At 36.6% G+C, this 21,685-nt stretch overlaps 1 protein-coding gene across 1 annotated transcript; it reads left to right on the top strand.

The window, feature by feature from the left end:
* The first annotated feature begins 1,184 nt into the window (after positions 1-1,184).
* On the top strand, positions 1,185-15,971 carry QNG1 (Q-nucleotide N-glycosylase 1). The gene is made up of 5 exons (XM_063295185.1): positions 1,185-1,313; positions 3,670-4,057; positions 5,993-6,252; positions 13,036-13,231; positions 15,447-15,971. Exons 2-5 carry the CDS (start codon positions 3,721-3,723, stop codon positions 15,677-15,679), a joined length of 1,026 nt encoding a protein of 341 aa, XP_063151255.1. The 5' UTR covers positions 1,185-1,313; positions 3,670-3,720; the 3' UTR covers positions 15,680-15,971.
* The last annotated feature ends 5,714 nt before the right edge of the window (positions 15,972-21,685 follow it).

The raw sequence follows: 21,685 nt of genomic DNA, 5'->3' as shown, positions 1-21,685 counted from the left end.
TAAAATCTTTAAAAACTTGTTTTGTCAATTAATAGCAAGCAACTATAGAAAATACTGAAAGCTTGATAATAGCCTTGGCAGTTTTGCCCATTTCCAACTGTAACTTGTTTAATATGTTTCCATTGTACAAAGATTTGAATGAAACAATTGTATCTCTTTGGTATTGACTGGCAGAGGAAATGCGTACTAAATTAATCTGGATGTTTTCATGTAAATCCTGGCCATTTGTACTTCAGTTTCCAAGGTTATTTCTTTTATTGAATAAAATAAAAATTGTAATAACATAGAGCTGGATGTGGATGTGACAGATCCTGTTTTTCTTAGATTTGTTGCTGCTGCTACATTCAGCCGCAAGCTAAATGGAAAACAATTCCTTTTCTGTTTGCAATTATGGAATATTACTTTCCGAAAAAGACCATGCAAAAACTCAAGGTTGTATAAGCAAAACAGTCTGGTTTTACATTATCTTGGCAAGTAAGCCTTGTTGAAATCAGTGGGACTTTCTTAAACGATTGATACTAGTGAGGTTTTTAGTTTTTGAATGGAGTTTCCAAGTGAGTGTTCCCTGTGCAGGGAGGAAGTCTTAACTTTAAAAAGTCCCTGCAGTTTCAAGTTAGGATAGATTTTTTAAAATGTAATAGGAAACACCTAAAACCATTGGGGCCTGCATGTTGGTATAGAAAGGATCCGGTTACAAACTACAGAAGTTTGCTGAAAACTTTTTGAAGTTTCCTGTTTAAAGCTGCATGGGCTTTGCCACGGAGTCGCTAGGAGTCAAGATTGACTCGAAAGTCACCACCCCCTCAAACTTTTAAGAGCCGCTTTGATTCAATGGTTAAGGAATCAGAAGTGGAGAGACTTAAAGTTCTGGTTCTGCCTTAGGCCCAGAGCCAACGGGATGACTTCGGGCTAGTCACCACCTCTATGCCCCGGGAAGAAGGCCACTTTTGGAAAACGCCTGAAATGCCGCGTGCACTTGCTGGTGCGGTCGCCAGGAGTCCGCCGAAAAAAAGACCCAAGGATTCACCATTCCAGACAATACAGCGAAACATGGACATTGCTGATAGTAATTAAATATAATACATGTATCATAGCAAGATAAAACATGTTACGACTGGCGCCGATATCCGGTTGCCTTGTTCGAGTTCTGCACTAATTTATGCAAATATGGTCCATTCTGATTGGAGAGTGAAGGAAGGACGATTGGAGAAAGGAACTTGAAAGAAGAAACTCCGTTTTTTGTCGATGGAGATCGGTGCGAGATCACTCGTGTGTTTGCTGAGATAGTGTATGAAAATCGTGTATTTGTAGAGGTAAGACGGATTTAGCCTCTCGGCGATACGTTGTGACATTCTGCTAGCAGTCTGCTTACTTCCGGGTATTTTCCGTAGGCCTGAGATCCCTAGCCAGGCCTTGTTAGACCATGTGAATAGAGAACAAGGAAAATAACTTTTTGTTCGTTCCTGCCTCTCATGAACACCGTAGAAGCAGCCAAGAGTCAAATATCCATCTGAATGAGACTTGGCGCCTGCGGATGAAAAGGAATCGGATAGGCTTGGCAGACAAAAAGCACCGCTGCTGATATTCCGCTTCTGGCCGCGCCGCTTTGTGTGTTAGATGACTGGTGGGAGATCAACATTTCAGAATTCTGATGTGGAGAAAAAGTGCAGACCTAAAGTGGCCTCGCTGTTATTTAGCAGCAAGATTTCCTAAAGCGGTCCGTGAAAGTGCGAATCGTTGCCGGGGGTTGGGGAATGGGGCTGGAACTTTTTTCACGTCTATTGTTCGAGAAAGCTGCTTGCTAGATTCGCTGAGAGTAGGAGCACCTTCTATCAGTGATCGCTTCATCTCTGCCATTCGTGCATTCACTAACACGTAAATCTCCCTCTGATAAAAAGACGTTGCTTTGGCCATTTTATGAGAGAATATTTGCTTTCAACTGAGGCAAGTCGGGGAAAAGGTTTTTTAAAAATCAGAATATTGGTCACCGACACAATCAGTGCAATCAGTGGGAGGAGCTAAAGCCTCCAGGATAGACACAACTAGTTTTATTTCTATAGGAAACCATGGCTTGGGTTTTTTCTGGCTGTTTAAAATAGGAATACACTATCCATTAGATGGCTGCAGCGGAATATGAACACTTAACTCTTTGCTGCCATCCAGGGGTCCTCCCAATTTTTTGCAGCCCAGATCTGGTAGCCCTTCTTAAAAGACAAGAGGCAGGGGTGAGACTGAGAAGGTAAACAAAACGAAAGTTGGAGGAAATCAGTGGCATAGACTTTGTCCATGAAGTCTCAAAGAGTCAGGTTCAACTTGGAGAAGATTTTACATTTTATCCTCCCTTTGCAATTTTGCCCTCTGAGACAGAAATCAGATAATATTGCATGTTCAATCTACTATCTCTTGTACCTTTGGAGAAAGCTTAAATAGTGTTGTGGTTGACTTGGGGAAAGGGGCTCTGAAAGAAAGAATTGTCAGAAATATCATTGGAAGCACAAGCTTCACTTCTCACCCATTTCTTGGATATCTAAGTGCTCGTTTTCACACGTATCCCTCTGTTTATCACTTGAAATCTCAACATACAGTTTGATTTCTTTGGAAAGTGGTATGTTTGTGATGCTACAAAACTGATGTTTTCAATGTTTTGTCTGTGAGGACAGTTTGATCATTAAAAGAAAAACAAAGTGCTACAGTCAGGCGATGAGTGTGTATCCGCCTGTATGACTTTTGTGTTATTCTCTCATCCTCTTCAATTTGGGCTAGGCTCAATAGGAAAATGTTTTGATATTTTAATCTATGTACTACTAAAACTCTCATTGTCTTTATCTGTTTGTACCCTCAAATTAGCCCAAGCGGTGCATTATACCGCAACAATTTTTGAATCAAGGTACCTAAACTCTGATGACTTAAAGAATGCGTGAAATATCCAGGACCCATTACTCCTGTGGAATTGAAATTTCCACAATGTTCAGACCGGTTTTATTCGCAAAGTTGTGGCCATTGCAGTGTCCCCATGGCTACGTGATCATGATTTCTGATGCTCCCTGCCAGCTTCCCACAAGCAAAGTCAATGGGGAAGCTGGCAGGAAGTCGGAAGTTGCTCCTGCTCCCACTGCTTTTTTGCCCACCGTGGTCATTCTGTTTATCTGTTTAGATAAGTAAATATTAACTTATTATTGAAGTTCATTTGCCACTACAATAGTTTTTCTGTTTACGATAATACTCTTCTTAGATGGTCATGGGACCGTCCAGCAGTGGGGTAAAAAAAATATGGTTAGCCTAAAATTTAATGTTCATTCTGGTCACATCAGACTGCACTACCTTTCTCTCAAAGGATGACCCAACGGGTCACAGGGTTGTCTAGTATATCATAAAATTAGCCAGGTAGAGGCTTTGCATTCACAGTGGCCTCAAGAACAATACACACTGTTGCCAAGATTGAGCAAAATGCTGCTAGTTTTAGAACAGAAAAGTTTTATGTTTTTGAATTGTGAAGGGTGCAGTTGTATGCACACTTGAGAGTAAGCATTGTTAAACTGATAGAAGTTATTGCTGCATCAACATGTACAGGATTGCTTAAAATTTGGAAAGACCGGGGAAGATAGCCTGATTGTCAACAGAATGAACATTATATATCTTTCTTGTATTCTGTCAACTCTGTACTTACAGGTCAAAGACTAAGAGCCAATTTATCACACTTACTCAGAAACAAGGAAAAATATGGAAGCAGTTTTAAATCCTAAAGAATCTGCCAAGATTATAGCAGAAAACAGCAAAGATGTATACATTGAAGATAATGGTGTACAAAAGGTTGCAGAGATGTTGTTTGACAAAGTCACAGAGAAAGAATTCAGTGTGGCTGGCTGGAAGTCTTCCCATGAGTTAAACCCTCAAGCAGCAAGTGAAGATTCAGTGAACTGGGTGTTCGTTACTGATGCACTCAATTTTTCCTTTTGGTCTGAAGACGAAGACCATAAATGTTTGGTGAAATACAAAGGCAAGACTTATAGTGGCTATTGGTCACTTTGTGCTGCCATCAACAGAGCACTTGATGAAGGTTAGTTTTCTGAATTAAATTGACTTAGATGTACACTCAAAGGGCTGCTCCTCTTTGCAAAATTATACTGCTCAACTTTGAATTTATGTTTGGACTTTACACTACAGATATGCAAATAGCAATAGAATAAACATGGCTCTTTCATGAAGTAGAATGTAGTCTACAGGAACTTGTGTGATTATGAATTTGTTATTCTTTATGGTGCCATCAAACTCTCTTGTTGTAATGTAGCAATGAATCATTTCATTGGTTAAGCAACCTACGTTTAATGAGTAGCATAAAAATAACCTTTTTCTCAGGTTCAGAAATATCAAGACTCAATTTAGGCTTACTTTTTTTCTTCCCAGAATCTGCCCATCAGATCAGCAATTAGACAAAATAAAAATAAAATAAAGACCTTCCCATTAGAGGGATTTTCCCCCTTTTAATTTTCTCTACCAGAAGGAGGAATATGGAGAAAGATGGCTGCAATAGCAGAAGGGGAGGATTAATTCTCAGATGCCTTCTCACTACCAATCTGATGGGGTTTAATCTGGATTGGGACCTGGAACTTGCTTTCAATAATAATAAAAAAAGATTGGGAAATTTCACGTGACATACCTTATCATAAAGCATTAGTTGGAAAAGGATCAAAATATGACTGTAAGGAGTATTTATATGCTCCTTGCCTTGCTCTGTTATGGATACTTGGCCACTAAACTGATGCCTTCATGGTATTAGGTAGAGAAGCCTTGGGGGAGTGTAATGGAAGGAGGTTGGCCCTGACTGGATAGCTGTCTCTCAGATTTCATTTTAACTTCTCTTTTAGTCTTCTCCCTTTAATAGAGAGGTATATCAACAGAATTGGGCTGCGCTGTGTAAGATGCACTCCTCTGTGAAATTTACAAGTAGACATTAGCAGGAAAAGGCAATGTCTCCCTCTTGTTAGCCTAAACATCAGGTATTCAGATACATTATTTAACTTCCACAACTGATATTTTTAATGGAAAAAAGTAAGTTGACGTTTTATTGATTTATATCTGTGAACATATATATCAGCTAGAAGAAGCATTAGAATCTAAAGTTTGGAAGAGGGCACTAAGGAAAGAATTTAAAAATGGTTTAATAAGACTGGAGAAGTATAGTCACCCCCTTTTGAGAGACATCATTTGTTTCTGTAAATGACTCTAAATAAAATATAAATAATAATTTCTTGTTCGGCAATTAAGAAATGCTTGCAAGGACTTACTATGAGCTAGACATTTAGTTTACTCCTTTCTGCTTCTTTCCACCCATGTAACTGAGTTCCAATTCAACCAGAGATCTTTTAGTTGCTTAGAATTGCAAGAACCACAGTTTGTTTTGCAAGGTCGTGTACCCATTGGAATGCTTAGCATGTGGCAGCATCCAGCTCATCTTGCTCAGAAAAAACTAAGCAGGATTAGGCTGCTGGAGGTTGACCAACAGTGATAAATTGCTTCTATGCTGTTACCCAGAGAACTTGCACGGACATGTCTGTGAAGCCTCCCACAGTCAAACTCAACTCAAAGGAAACATTTTCCTTCCTTCCTTCCTTCCTTCCTTCCTTCCTTCCTTCCTTCCTTCCTTCCTTCCTTCCTTCCTTCCTTCCTTCCTTCTTCTGGTAATCTTCAACTGCTGAGTTATCTTCATTAATTTCTACAGGTGGAAAAGTATTTTTAAAAAATTGTGTATATTTACAATTTTTTAATATGAACAGAAAAGTATATTAAATCATAATTCAAATAGTAGGTCCAGTATTTTAACATTCAGAGGTAAATTAACTGAGAAATAAATTGTTTAGTTGCTTCCACAATCAGTGCATACAAACTCTGTTTCGCTGTTTCCTGATTAGAACATTTGCTAATTCCTTTGTCTTATGTTTTAATTATCTCAAATGTAATTAATAATTGTTTTTATTTGTTGTCCTTTCTGAAGGAATCCCCATTACTAGTGCTTCTTATTATGCCACTATGACCCTGGATCAGGTGAAGCATGTCTTTCGCTCCAACACAGAGGTGCCCATGCCTTTAATCGAGGAGAGACAGCGTGTGTTAAATGAAGATGGAACAATTCTGCTGGAGAAATTTGGGGGCTCTTTCCTCACCTGTGTTAAGAAAAGTGGGAAAAGTGCCCAGAAATTATTACAGATAATAGTGGAATATTTCCCATCTTTTAGAGATGAGGCTACATTTCAGGTAAATCTCTTACCGTTTGTAATAATCTGTATTTTCAGCTAACAACTCTGTTACATATTTTTATGGCAAGAAAGATGGACAAGGAGCTGCTGCAAAGATTGATGCCTCATTTGGCGCCATGGAAGAGTGGAAAATACCACAGCACATGTCACCTAGATAGTGAGGCCACTGATGGTGTGATCAATATCTCCAAACTGCTACAGATACTGGCAGGCCTATAATCCATCATTAAGTGTTATGAGAATTATGTTTGATGAATTTATGTCATGGTGACAATGATCATTCATTACGGTAGATGTATTCTTTATCCCTCTTGATTTTCAGTGTAAATATTTTCTTTTCATTTTTTAAACATTTATTCTTTTAACTGAATCACTCCTCCACCCATTAATTTGTGGGGAAAATACAATTAAGACTGTACAAACATAGAATCATCTTTTACTGATTAAATAAAACCATTGTTCAGCTTTGGCCTCATAACAAACCACAATATATTCTAACAGTTTGGAACTAAAACCATGATTTGAGAAGCCAAACCATAAGGGAAACAACAATTTAAAGCTTCTTATCTGTCTTTAATTCTTCTGCTCCGTAGTCTCTTAGCAGCATCAGCCACAGAACTAAGACTGTGGTTTGTAAATGTAGGCTTTATGTCAGAAATATAGTTAATATAAACTATTTTTTTCCAAACCCACTTCAACTCAGGAAAAACAAAAGTGAGTTGGCCATAGGGAAGGCAAATCCATATAAGAGCATAGCTTTTTTAAATATATCCAAAGTCACAAAATTAATACTTTGAGTTTGTAGGGCTCTTCATCAGGAAAGGTGGTAAGAAAAATGAAAAGGGACAGGGAAGAGTTGCTGATGTTCAAGCCATGGGACCATCAGACTGAAAGCAGAATGTGGGAATGGGGAAATTATTTTAATTAAATTTTGTTTAGTGCTGAGAAGTTTTCCAGGAACATATCATTCTCAAAAACCACTCAAAAGAAGAGTCAAACATTGATATCTTGTTTTTTGAAAAACTTAAAATCTGATTATGGCTGAGAATCACCTAAGGCAAAACAAAAAAGATTCTGAAAACACAAATAAAAAATAGAGTTGATGAAAGGGATTTGGATCCCTCAAAACCTGTATGTTAATAAAGGCATTAGAGTTTAAGGAGCCATAAGATTTTAGAGTTGTGTGTCTCTGTGTTTTATGAGGGACAGTCATTGTAGCAGGCAACATAATAAATAAATAATAAGTTTCTTATTTGGAAACTTGATTAATATATTTGTTTTGTATAATATGCTTTATACATGTTTCTGACTTTGATTATAAAGCATGATTTGTCAATTCACACATATACCAAATCAGAATTACAGTATAGTTCTATAGATGTTTATTAAAAGTAAATATCCTTTCAGTGTTTTTTGCTTCTTGTAAAATTAGTAGAAGTTTACACTTTTAAACTTTCTTAACTAAGATTTCTGGATCCTTGAACTTATCTATCTATCCCTCTATTCATCCATCTATCCATATTAACAAATAAAATCAGATTTTAAAAATGACTATAATATGTTAGCATAGACAGTAGGGAAGATGACCTTGACAGAGTTATGCAGAAACCATTAACTAGGGAAAAGGGGCTGAAGCATTTTTTTAAATCCAGAACAGCAAGATAATATTTGGAAGTGGCTCGGGCAGACACCTCCCTGATTCATTGAACTGTAAGGAGGAGGAGGTACAGCCCAATCAGACTTGCAAGATTCTGTTGTTATAGCCAATCTCAGTAACAGTAGTTTTAGCCTCCATATGTAGTTCATTTCCTGGTCTGGTCTGAAGACAGTTAATTATGGGCTGTATGGTACGGTTGGGTTGTCATGAGTAGTGTATTATGATTTGGAGAATCACAGCTATATACCATTGATGTAAATCTATACTTTGCTATGACTTTTGGGTGCTCACTGATTCAATTGACAATATTGCATTTTCTAACATGAGATCTTGTAGTGGGCAGTTAGAATTCTATGCTGGCTAAACAAAGGCAGTTGGAACAAATTTGCAAAATGTATTAAACTGCAGAGATTGAGGGTTTTGGTTGTATGCTATTATTTTTTTTAAAAAATTGAATTAGGAGCTCTTGAGAATAAGTTTGTAACAGGATGAGATTATGTTCATAAAGCAGATACTTTTCTACATACTACATAGCAGGTTATTTTGATTGTTTCGATAAATTCTATAAATGTTTTCTTAGTTTATTCATTTATTCCACTACACCCCGTTCACTTTTCTCTGTGAGCTCATAGTTACATACCATCTATAAAAGATTCTATACAAATTTTCCCTTAAATTATAGCTTGGAGAAAATTTTAATTGATTTTCCCCCCCCATAACTGTTCCCATTGATCCACTGTGATTACTTTTCTAAAAGTTTGCATCCAGTTTATCATGCAATGTTTTATTTGTTCTGTCTCTGTATCGTATTTCAGTAATAATTTATAAATACAACCTAATAGGTGATCTTGGTTTTGTATAAGTGTCTCAAATTCTGTCATCTTTCTCAAGGTCCCTCCTTTTTTTATTTTTTTAAGATAACTTTTTACAGGTAGTCCATGAGTTACGTCCATTTGTTCAGCGACCATTCAAAGTTACGCACTGAATGAGGAGGACTTAAGGCAGGTCCTCAGCGTTCCAGCCATCACAGCATCCCTGCAGTCATGTGATCACGATCTGGGTGCTCAGTGTCCAGCTCACGATGATGATGTTGCAGTGAGCTGTAGTCACATTTCCAACGTTCCTTGCCAGCTTCCAACAAGCAAACTCAGTGGGAAAGCTGGCAGGAAGTTGGAAGTCGCAGTCGTGTGTTCCTCACTTAACAACAGCAACTGGGACTGCCAGAACTGCTATCGCTAAGTGACACGATCATGTGACATTGCGCTTTATGACCGCATCACTGAGTGATAGAATTCCAGTCCTAATTGCCATCATAAGCCAAGGACTACCTGTATCTTTACAATTATTTGCAAATACATTAACCATGGTGGATTACTTCATGGAGTAATCATGTGCCTTTGATCTGTTTCATTAAAAACAGATTAATGAAATCTGTTTTCATTAATCTCTTTCATGGAGCAATTCTTGTGCCTTTAATCTGTTTCCTGAATCAGAATATGTCATATTGGTATATGTGATTAAGTCTTTCTTACTGTATTTGTCCTTAGAGTAAAAAGCATTTGATAGTCATACTAATTGTAAGATTGCCAGACTTATCCTTGCCTTTAAAAGAGTCCAGATTTTTAACAAAGTTTGTCTTATATGTCCATTCAGATTCTTCTTTTGTTTCTTTATATCGTAGATACCTATGAAGTCCATTAGCTAGGCCTGTACCTTCTATAATTGAAGTTCTACTATTTGGAAATTTTATCCATTATGTTATCCATGATAGCTTGCTATGTAATACAATCTGAGATTAAGAAATGCTAGTCAGACTCTTTCTATTGAGTCTCACAAAATTTTGAATCTTACTTTGGTTCTTCCCACTCCATATAAATCTATTAATTGTTCTTTGATTTGCCAAGATGGATAAATCATAGAACAATAAATGCTGGAAATGCCATAAAAAAGAAGGAACAGTCTATCATATGTGGTAGTCATACAAAAAATTCGAAAGGACTGGAAAGAAATCTATCAAAACATTCAGGGAATTTTGAAAATAACATTTGAATTGAAACCACAAATATTTGTTTTAAGAATGATTCCAGTGAGTATAAATGAAAAATAGCACAATGTATTGAGATATATGATAACGGCAGCAAGAATCCATTTGGCAATACTTTGGAAAAGAGAACCCTTGCTGATGATACAGTATTGGGAGGCCAAAATTGGAGAATATGCAGCAACGGAGAACTTGGCTGTAACTACAGTATTCACAACAGAAGTCTAACCAAATTGAAGCGGGAATGGCTCCATTACATGCAACATATTTGTTAGCAAGGCAAGCTAGAATATGGCTTTTGAAAAAAAGAGAAATTGATTAAAAACAACTTAAAAGTGACTCAAGTATATATCAGCAAGAACCATAAAAGTTTAAAGCAGACTATAATAATCTAAGTAGTAGTTAGTGGTTGGGGAAAAAATGAAAAGGGAAGTGGGTTATTGAATGCTTCTTTTTACAATGTGTTGTTATTACACTGTATCTTCTTGCATCTGTTTTTGATTTTTGCACAATGTTTAGGCAATAATAAAACTAATCAAATGCAAAAAAATGTGGCGTACATAGAGCTCTCTCCTCCCATTTTTTAATAGAGCAACAACCTTGTGGGTAGGTTTGTGTTAAGATATAGTGACTGGCTCAGAGTCACCCAAGGGGTTTTCTTGCTTGAGGGTGGACCTGATCCTGGGTCTTCCCACTCCTATGTCTGGCATTTTAACCTCCTCATATATGACCTGTCATGTTTCATATAATGCCTATCGTATTTCACTTCATTTGGAAATGAAAGGTGGTAAGAATAACATGGTTGAAATAACAGTAAAAATCTGTAATGTGACTATGGGGTATTGATACGCAAGAGCAGAAGTGAAGTGTTTCTTTGTAAGATTACATCAAAGCCAAAGGGTCTGTTTTAATTTTTTCCTGCAGATCTGTATGGCCCTTTCTGTATTATATATGAAGGATGTAAAAATGCTTCTGTCATCTCTTGGTTAATGCATTGGGTGAACACAGCTTCTGTAGTTGATAAAACATGGTGTACAGTTTTGAGCAATGTATGAACCCCACCAAAGTGCAGAAGATTGTTTTCTTAGATTTCTGAGGTCCATCTTAATGGTCATTAATGTATTTTAGATATCTATCTTTCAAATGTATGATTTCTAATTTATTATAACAAAGCTTCATATTTCACTATCTAAAAATGACTGGGGTATAATCTTTACATGGAAGGATGTTACTGAATGCTTTCTAAACCCAAGGTTCAGGATTTTGAAATCACATACCAACAACTAACTCTAGAATAGAAATAAAGCCACTTATTTTTATACAATTGGTCTGGAACTTTAAAACAGAATCTTTGACCATTTATGCCGTAAGTTACATCTTCTGAGGCCAAACCAAATTCTTCACTGTTACAACTAGATGGGCTTTAGAATCTCTTCATATTGTCAACATACTTTCCTAGACTTAAATCTTGCAGAACACATTTGCCATATTAGGAGAGGGTATGAGTGGGCAATGTCATGGAAAGGAATTGGATTTCAGCCTGTTAATAAAAAATAATTTTATTCATAATAATTTTACTTTCTTTTGTTCTTAAACATAATATATGAAAGGAAACTATCTTAATTTTTTCTTTTGTTCAATCTGTATTAAGTGTGTGTGTCTGTGTGTGTGTATCCCATGTCACTGTAGCAACTCTGGGCAACTAACATCACATAAAAAACACAATACAAAATAAAGATCAAAATAGAGCAGTAGAAAGCCTTCTTTGTAACTTTAATCTTAAGGCAGTGTTCTGTCAGTGAAGCTTTTTCTGTCAGTTCTTACTCTAGTACAGGTCTTCTGTAGGAAACAGGTGCATCTATGTGTGGGGGGAAGGGGGTTGTCCAAAAAAAAAAATCAAGGGGGGTGACCATGACTTCAATTGGGATGGGGCTTTGGTGGCATAGGCCACCATCTTGACTTTTTTGACCATGCCCCTGTGGACACCCCTTGTAGGCAGAATGAGAGAGGAAGTGAACTTGTAGTGTCTTCTTCCACATGAAGTCTTCCATGTCTACCACCATCTACTCCTTAGGGTTTCAAGGATTCTCAGGAAAAAAATGGAAAATAATGCTGAGTGCTGCAGAGGGAGTAGAAATCAGTAATGATACAGTACTTCCTTTCTGTTGGTTGCAATGTCTAATCCAAAAGCATTTTCATTTCATTATATTAGTAAATAAAAATAAGCATTTTATATTTAGAATTAGCAGTATAGGAGCAACATTTATCTACTGTGTCTTCCTAAATAGTGCCTATTATATAATTGACAAAGAAGAGATGAGTTGGATGTAGCACTTTTCATGCCAATTCCTTCCCTTTGCAATGCTAATGGACACTTTATCATACATTCCATAAGAAAAATGCATATAATTGTAAAAGCAAAAATTAAGCAAGTATGAGAATAATTTATTCATCGTGAATCTTGAATATAAATAAGATATACTACAGTTTTGAGAACATTGTGAACTAGAACATTGTGTCTGGAGTTTATAATTGTTACCCTAACCTTTCACATTAATTTTCCAGAAACTTTTTAAAACAGTGTTTCTCAACCTTGGCAACTTTAACTACTGGCTGGGGGATTCTGGGAGCTGAAGTCCATACATCTTAAAGTTGCCAAGGTTGAGAAACACTGCTGTAATGGAATAGAGTGAAGTGTCAGTTGATGCTTACATAGGTAAACAATTCATTCTGACTTTCATTGTATGTTACAGAAATGCAAACATTACTGTAAAGATAAAGAAATCCAGATGGTGAGATGGTAGCAAAGTCATAATAGCAAACCTTCATACTAAAAATTGAAATAAGGGGTTGTTGGTGCTCTCTGAGCTTGGTGGTTTGCTTGGAGACGTTTCATTACCCAACTAGGCAACATCATCAGTGCAGACTGATAATGTTACCTAGTTGGGTAATGAAAAGTCTGCAAGCAAACAAGCTCAGAGAGCACCAACAACCCCACAGTTCAACCCTGAGCTATATACTCTTCAGTTGCTGAAATAATTTTTCAATCATTCTAATTAATTTTTTCCCCATTTTCCTACCAGGGTAGAAAGGTGGCTTTTTACAAACGGGCACAGATCCTTGTGGCTGACACCTGGAGTGTGCTGGAAGGGAAAGGAGATGGCTGCTTCAGTGATATTTCCAGAATGACTATATTTGCTGATTATAGGATACCACAAGTTCTTGTTTATTTAGGAGCAATGAGATATTCAGAAGAAGTAATGAACAAACTTAAAAAAGGTATTAAACTATTCATGATCATGAAGGATTTCTATTTTGCCTGCCACTTTATACCAGTAGCCCTTTGACGTACATTAAAAAGACAGGAGAAATAAACTTATTAGAGGGTAAATTCTATTACGAGTTACCCATTCCATGAAAGTAGTCTACAGTCCTATGCAGATACCTTGGAGTAAGCCCCAATGAGTTCAGTGGGACTTACTTTGGAGTATAAATGCAAAAGACAGTGCTGAATAGCTTACTTTTTCACTTTCATTCTGTAGAAGAAAAAAATAAAGGGGAAAAGGAAGATTTTAATGGTTCCTCTCTGCCAAATTTTCTGTTCTGGTATTTCATTTATAGATTGTCATTTCCTGTCTAGGAAACAAGAGCTTTCATTTTTAAACTATTTCTAACAGTGATGAACATGAGGAATTTGATTGATAAGACATTACTTTTTTTTTTCTGATAACTCAATCCATGTGCACTTGTGGCTTACCCAGTCTCAGCTTCCATCCATCCATCCATCCATGTACCTCTCTAACAGCAGTGTTTACATGAGTCAAAAGTCAAGATAGCAATTGTGACATGAAGTAAACCCCTTATATGAGTGTCAGTGTTGCTTGCATGTACAAAGGGGCAGGGCTTCATTCATGAGGTTGCAACTGCCATCTTAATCCACTGGGCTAGACTAATATCTAGATGACAATCCATTTTTTACTGTACCTTTTTGGCTGTTGACATTGTAAGCCACCCAGAGTCATTTTTGAGTCAGGTAGTGTTTAAATCTAATAAAATAATTTTAAAAAATCTAGAGGGCTATTCCATAATGCCAGAACCATAACAAAAAGCAGTGCCTGGCCTTGGCCCTCCTCGTGTCATGTAAGCAGGGAACAACTAACAACTTCTTTCAGAACTTGGGTATTAGATGGGAGGCCAATTTTATTTGGAGAAGGTGGTTCTGAAGAAACCTAGCTGGGAAGCCATGAAAGGTTTTTTAAGTGAAAATCAGACTCTGAATTTCACCCAGAAGCTTATTGGCGACACATACAGGTTCCATAGCACAGGTATAAGGTGTTTCTGGCAACCAACACCTGCTACCATATTTTCTACCAGTTGGAGTTACTGGGTGATCTTCAAAGGCAGCCCCATGTAGAGTACTGATGAGGGCATGAGTTACCATTGCAATTGTACTCCAGGTAGGGCTTCAATTAGTACACTAGCCAAAGGTGAGCAATGGCATTCTAGCTGTGGCCTTCACCTGCCGATCCAGCAGAGCTGTGAATCCAGGAGGATCCTAACTTGCAGACTTGCTCGTGCGGGGATAGTGTCTTCCCCTTGAGAGATAACATCAGAGCTTACTGAGAACAGGAATTCTACCTTCTTAGGGTTCAGCTTTATCCTGTTTTATCTCTATAAAACTTTTAATCTTACTGTACTGTATTTCAACAATAGCAGACAACATTTGATTTTATCAATCCATTTGAAAAATGAACTTTTATAAGGGTTGAAAGTTTGTCTTCAAAAGTTTATTAAATACATGATTGCCCATGCTGCAGTTCCATGACTGGGATTTTTTTCAAGTAGTTCAGTAGCTGCAGATAGTTGTTTAGCTTTATCAGGGAGGTCTATTGGCTTGCTTACAAATTCTGTTTGTTGCTAAATATACCACTGATCGTGTTGTGCTTATTTGTCTATTCCAAAATAAACTCTAGTAAATCTTATTCAATGACCTTTACTCCCTATTAATATACATCAAAAGCACTAGGAATCTCCCATTTATGGATTTAATCCAGCCTGTGGAAATTCACTCTTCAGCCTGTTAGACTATTTTTCTTGGCTCTCCACCTTTCCTAATCCTCCCACATCATTGTTCCTCCTGCCATTCAGAAATCTATGGCTCTTATCTGATCAGCATGCTGAGTTGAGTTTTCTTCTTTTTGAGATTGCAGTAGTTTATTTCATGCCTTCTTCTCCAAGAAGATGACTCAAGAAGAGCTATCAAATATCTTCTTTGGTGGGCACAGCTGGCCCCTAATTAGGAAAAGAGAATGTTAGGAGGGAATCTTGCTTTTGCAGATTAACATACTGAAAATATGTAACTTAAATTACTCTGATTAAAAAAGGTTAGGTGTACATTGATTAAAACAGCTACTGAGTATACATGGTATTTCCTCTTAATATCCCCCGTTTTCTTTATTCATGTTAATTTCTTTGGTCCTTCCATATCTTGCAGGGCATATGTTCCAGTTTGGAGATAATCATGAAGTGGAGATTCGAGGTTGTGCTATTTGGTGTTGTGAACTCATTTGCAGCTGTTTGCTTGACCTTTATAAAAAGAAAGGTGAGAACATGAGTGAAAAGATCAATGCCGTTCTCCTTGATTATTACCTATGGGACTATGCTCGGAATCATCGAGAAGATATGAAAGGAATACCTTTTCATTGTGTACGTTCTATATACTATTAATACCATTTATAAATGATAGTGATATAAAGCGTCAAATTCTAAATTTTCTATATATACATCTGAAATTTTAAAAAAATCTTGGCATAGCTGCCCATGTATTCACTTGCCAGTTTCTGATCATTAATGTCCATTTTACCAGAAAAAAGGCATTTTCCTGCATATGCATAGATTTACATCCCGATTCTGTAAGTAATATATTTGTTTAATGTGTTTGATTAAAAAGGTGTGAAATGGTGTAAGTGAAAAATCTGGATACTGTACACATAAAATGAAAAGATATTTTATACATTAGTATTGTAATCAAATTATTTGTGTGTATGTATATATGAACATGCATGTAGGTAAAAACCATTTCAGTTTACCATTTGATGTACCTTCTGAAGTTATGTGCTGCTCACCAAAGATGATTTTCTTCAAAACATTGTAATACCATTCAGCAACATTGATTCAAAGTTTGTACCCAAGGCTTAAAAAAAATGTCCAAAATCACAACTAAAGAACAAGACCAACAACAAAAAAGCAGTCAGCAATATTTAAAGGTATTTTAAAAGCTTGACCTAACAAAAATGTTATTGATTTTAAAAAAAAAACATTACTTGATCCTTGTACATAGTTAAGTGGCAGCATCTACTGTAATTGACTTTGGTTGATTCAGAAGATTAAGCAGTAATTGGATGAGAGACTTTCAGGAAATTTCAGGACTGTAAGCTAAAATGGGAAATAATTTTTTTTAAAAATCCTGGAAGAAGGCAATGGCAAACCATTTCTGTAGGATTGCCTAAAAGTTACATGACCTTGTGCAGAAAATCACCAGATGACCTCAGCGCAAAGAACTTTTTTTTTATCCTTTGATTCCTCTGCTCGCAGACATCAGACATTGAGGTAGGCACTTTCTCTCGTCAAATCATGGACTTTTCCTGCTTATATGTGGTACTTCGCAGAAAAGATTCCAACGTTCATGCGTCATGTAAGGAAGATAAACCATTCCTGAGCTTGATTTTACGGGTGATTTGTTCAAACGGCTTTCAAGTAGGGGAGGGGGGTGCGGTTGCGTTTCTCAGTCATGTCTCTCCAGAGCAAGCAATGCCTGCACCTCCCACTAAAGCGACATCAACAAGGACAGTTGGGAACCGTGACAGCTGAGGATTCCACCTTGCCGAATTAGTTGTTTAATTACCGTCTCGGAAATAGCGCCTTTCAGCAGGGGCGTCTCTTTTTTGCACACACGCCGCTGTACTTTTAATCCAGTGGCAGTGGAATCGGGTGAAGTGTACACGTCAGTGTAAATTACGCTCTCAATCACACATCTTCGTCGCCGTTTTCCTTGTTCCGTTCCCGCTCTCGGCTTTCGTGAACGCCGCCAGGAAACGCTGATGAAAAACGCGGCACAAGTGCGCCTGCGTCAATAGACCGCGCTACGCTCGGTGGCCCATCCGGCGAAGGCGGCGCCGCTCTCAAAGGAGGCGGTGGTTCTCTGTCAGCGGCGGGAGCGCTTCGTAGTTGCCTAGTGAACGAATGTAAATAAAAGGAGGAAGCGAGGGGTACCGGATGGTGCTGTCGCTGTTGCTTGGGGAGTAGCCTCTCTAGGCCTTGGAGTGGGAACTTTAAGGTCCGCGACAAGGTGGTGCTGTCTGACAAGCTGCTCACGCCGCGAGCCAGTCCGTTTGGACCTTAACCCAAAGGCTAACGTGAATAGCGCAAGCTTACGTGGAAGCGCTCGGGAAGGAGTGTGCGTACGGTGAGTGTGAGCGTGCGGGAGGGGAGGGCGAGTAAAAACCGGTTAAAAAGTCTTCTCAAGAAGTAGTCCCACGGCTGTTATGATTTATGGTGCATGCTTGAACACAGGTTTTTTTAATGGTACATTTTTAAGGAAAAGAAGAAAGGCGCGCGCGCACAGGAAGAAATATAGCACAAAGTGGATAAATAGGGAATTTACAAGCATCACAGATTGAGGTTAAAGTTTCCATTATTTCATTGATTAGTTTTAAGTAACTAAATGCACGACTTTAAAAACTACAAATCATAGTTAAAATCTGAATGATATAGGAAACATCAACAGCAATTGACAGCAACACAGTGTAAATCATAAAATGAGATTAAGAATTACAGTAATGTATATCTGTCCAAGTAAATATGTTAAACCCACATTAAAGATGGGGCACAAGCTCATTTAGAGTTATAATCCAAAAATGGATTCCAAGTTGAATGAATTCTGTGTCAGATTTACCTTTGAAATATGAAGCTATTTTGGACATCAAGGGTACTCCCACCTTTTAATTAGCCATTCTTCTTCAACAAGAAGCATATAGTATCCTTTCAGCAGTTACCATGTAAAAACTAATTGAGTCTACTTTGTGGGAATATAAGGTGTAGTAATATTTAATAAATAGGTTGGAAAGGAAATTCAGCTTTTAAAATTTATTTCATTTTATTATAAATCATTTTCCAAAATTGTTGATCCTTACAACATTGCCACCAAATTGGAAAAATGATCCAACCTGATGTTGGAAAGTATATACATTACATTTCCAACTTTTTTAAAGAATGAACTGCCCATTTTAGCAATCAATACTGGAGTAATACACCATTGTAAAACATACTAGTTTTCTCTGTTTGTGTAAATTTAATATTTTTCTTCCTTTGAAATTCCCATTATTGCATATCAATTACTATATCTAAATTCTGCCTCCATTTAATCGTACAGTCTTTAACTTGTTTTGTTTCTGAATCATATTTCATTAACATTATAGAAGTAAGGTCCAGAAAATGTTCTAAATTTTGTTCGAAGGTTTTCAAATTCAGTGATGTCTCTAGGTGTTCTCCCTTGTTTCTGCTGTACTTTTAAAGCAGTATTACTTATTTTAAGATATCAAAATGGGTCAGGTGATTCTGACCATTCTGAAGAGAAAGACTTTAAAAAATTCCTTTTTGTTTTATTAATAATCAAATCTTGGGTCTGTATATTTTATTTTCTTTCTACTGAGTGAAGTTCTTTATGTTCTCTTTTTTAAGGCAAGAGGTGATAAATCTGGACTGATTCTTTTTTTATATTTATCCCAAACTTTTAATATGCTGCTTATTATTGCATAAACTCATGTAAGCTGTTCATTCCAGTTTGTATGAATCCAGAGATATTTGTGCAGTCCATCTGGGAGTCTTGTTCCCTCAGTGGAAGTGATCCAACCATAGGGATCCAATCTACAATCCAACCTGTAATCCAAGTTAAACAGCTAGCTTGATAATGAAGTTTGAAGTTCAGGGCTGCCAGAAGTCCTCTTGCTTTCAAATCCTGTCTGTCTAAAATTTAATTCTTGGCTTTTTATTAGATCATATAAAAGTCTTTTAGTACCTTGCTTTGAAATTTTATTAGCATCATTTGGAACAGAAAATTAAGCCTTGGTAGAACGTTTATTTTAACAGCTGCAATCTTCCTAACCAAAACAGTTTTAATTTTTCCCAGCTTTATTATTTTTTAAAATAAACAGGTCTTTATTTTTTTTTTGCTAAATATATTCTCACGTATTTAACCTTTTTAACAATGATATTAAACCCTGTAATTTGGTACAAATATCACTTTTCTTCCTCAGTTAAGTCCATGGCCAGATTTGAACTTTATCTTAATTGATCCAATACCATTACACTGAACCATGCTGCTGTATGTATTCCATTATCACTTCTAAAGAGTCCTTTGGCTGAATAACTGTAAGTGCATATAATCAGGATGTACTTTAGTTTATGTTCTTTAGTTGCTAATGTAATTCCTGAAATGTTGATTTTTTTGCCAATGGCTCTACTGCCAATAAGAATAAGAAGAGGGGACAGCCTTGTCTTTTCCTCTTCATTATAGTACTTTTTGTGATTTTAAAAAACCCTTATTTACTCTTATTTTGTCTTCTTGCTCTATATAAAATACTCTGCATTTATCTTTAAAAAATTAGAGCCACAATTCATCTTTTTTAAAGTCATAAGCAAGAAAGACCATTCCAAATTATCAAAAGCTTTCTCTACATCAAGAAAGATCATGGTTGCCTTCTTACTGTTCTGATTTTAAATAATAGTTAAATGAACGTTGCTGGGTCAATGTAATGTTTTCTAGTGTATATGTTTACAAGTGAAGGGATTTCACTGCACATCAGCAATTGTAAGCAGAGAACCAAGTGTGTGTTACAGTTTCCTTAGTTATTAGTATGGTTCTGCCTAGAAGGGGTTTTTTTGGAGTGGGAATTTCTTCTGCATCAAGTTACTGCGTTTCTGGCTAATAAAAGAAGGTGTGTGCACTGTATTATCTTCATGAGATTTCAGTTTTCTATGCTGCAGATCATTATTATTTATTATACAGTATGTCCCACTTTTTTGATCAGTGGACATACTCCTCCCCTCCCCTTTATCCATCAAGAACCCAAAATTATTAGCAATCATATCTTTGTGGTAGGGTAGGAATGAGCTGCTGTTCGTTTTTTCTTTAAAAACAAATGTGTTCAGGAGAAGACTACAGAGCCTTCAAAGCATTTTTTCAAATGCTGTCACCCCTGCCCTGTGGAACATCTTGTCCCCTGAGGTGAGGTTGGCTCCCACTCTTCTAGCCTTCTGAAAGAGCATCAAGACCTGGTTCTGCCAACTAGCATGGGAATCCTATAGTTGCATGCAACCCTGGGGGTGGTTGGTGGATTGAGTATGCCCGTTCCGTCAATCTTTGTTTTTCCTTTTCTACTTGTAAGCCGCCTAGTGTCACTTATACAGTGAGGTGTGTGGCGTATAAATTTAATAAATAAATAAAACTTAAAACTTAAAAATTGATCTGCATTCTGTTTCCCTTCTACATTAAAAAGTTTGATTATTGCTACAGGCTTATGTAGCACAAAGCCATGAAGAGAAAATAAAATATTCTTTAAAAAAAGTAATAGAAAAGAAATGAACTGTAGCATAGAATTATAAGGCTTGCCTGTAGTGACATTTCAAATAATACTTAAGAGATAGCCATGGCTCTTGTGCTGTTATATCCCACATAACTTTTTTTGTTTATAAGATGCATAATTCACATATATATAAGAAAGGCAATGACAACTTTACACAAAAATAGGAGCATAATTTTATATTAATATTAGACAGGGTTGTGTTATATTAATTTTAAAAGGGTTGTGACCTGTTGGGTTATTGTTTCAGAGATATTTCCGTACCAGATTCCTCAATGCCTTCAACAATGGCAGTGTTACTGGAATATCTCCCTTAAAAATTAAGGGAGATATTCAGAGATGTATCTGCCTTGAAAATAGCTCATGTCATTCATACTGAACTGTATAACACATTTTGTATTATGTCATAAAATGTTTTATTATAATTTTTATGTCATAACATGTTTTATAAAATTTGCCAAATTTCAACTCCACAGGAGTAATGGGTCTCGGATTTTGGACGCATTCTATAAGTTAGCCCATTTGAGGTACCTTGGTTCAAAAATTGTTGCCGTATGACGCACTGTTTCACCCAGTTAAAGGTTGCACACAAACAGGAGAGAAATTTCAAAATATTTTGGTGCAGTCTTAAACATTTTTACATAGATTAATAAAAATCCATTTAACAGTTTGTATCTGCAAAGGGTTGTTAACCAAAATGGTCCTTATTACATCATATTTAATATGGTTAGTCATATAAAACACACCAGTTTCTTATTCAAGCAGCTAATATGTTGAAAGAATAACAGATTGGAGTTTCCATCTAAATATGTGTTCAGGGTGCTCATTCATGAACACAAGTGACTAAGAGGACAGAAACAAGAGAATGGTGATTGTTTAAAAAAGTGACATTCAGATTTAATTAGTGTAGAGCAGAAATATTTTAATGGCTTTGAGGCCCCTAGAACAAGTTTTTTCTAGTTATAAAATGAAAGAATGTGACCATAAAAACAGTTTTACACTAGGTTTAAGAATATATTTTTTATATTTAATATTTTTTTATTTCAAGGAAAAGTAATCTCTAAAACATTATTTTTTGCTTCCTATAGATTAT

This window comes from Candoia aspera, chromosome 2, assembly GCF_035149785.1.
Source record: "Candoia aspera isolate rCanAsp1 chromosome 2, rCanAsp1.hap2, whole genome shotgun sequence".
NCBI lineage: Eukaryota > Metazoa > Chordata > Lepidosauria > Squamata > Boidae > Candoia > Candoia aspera.
Note: the sequence above shows the minus strand (reverse complement) of the source record. Positions and strands in the feature narration are given on the sequence as shown.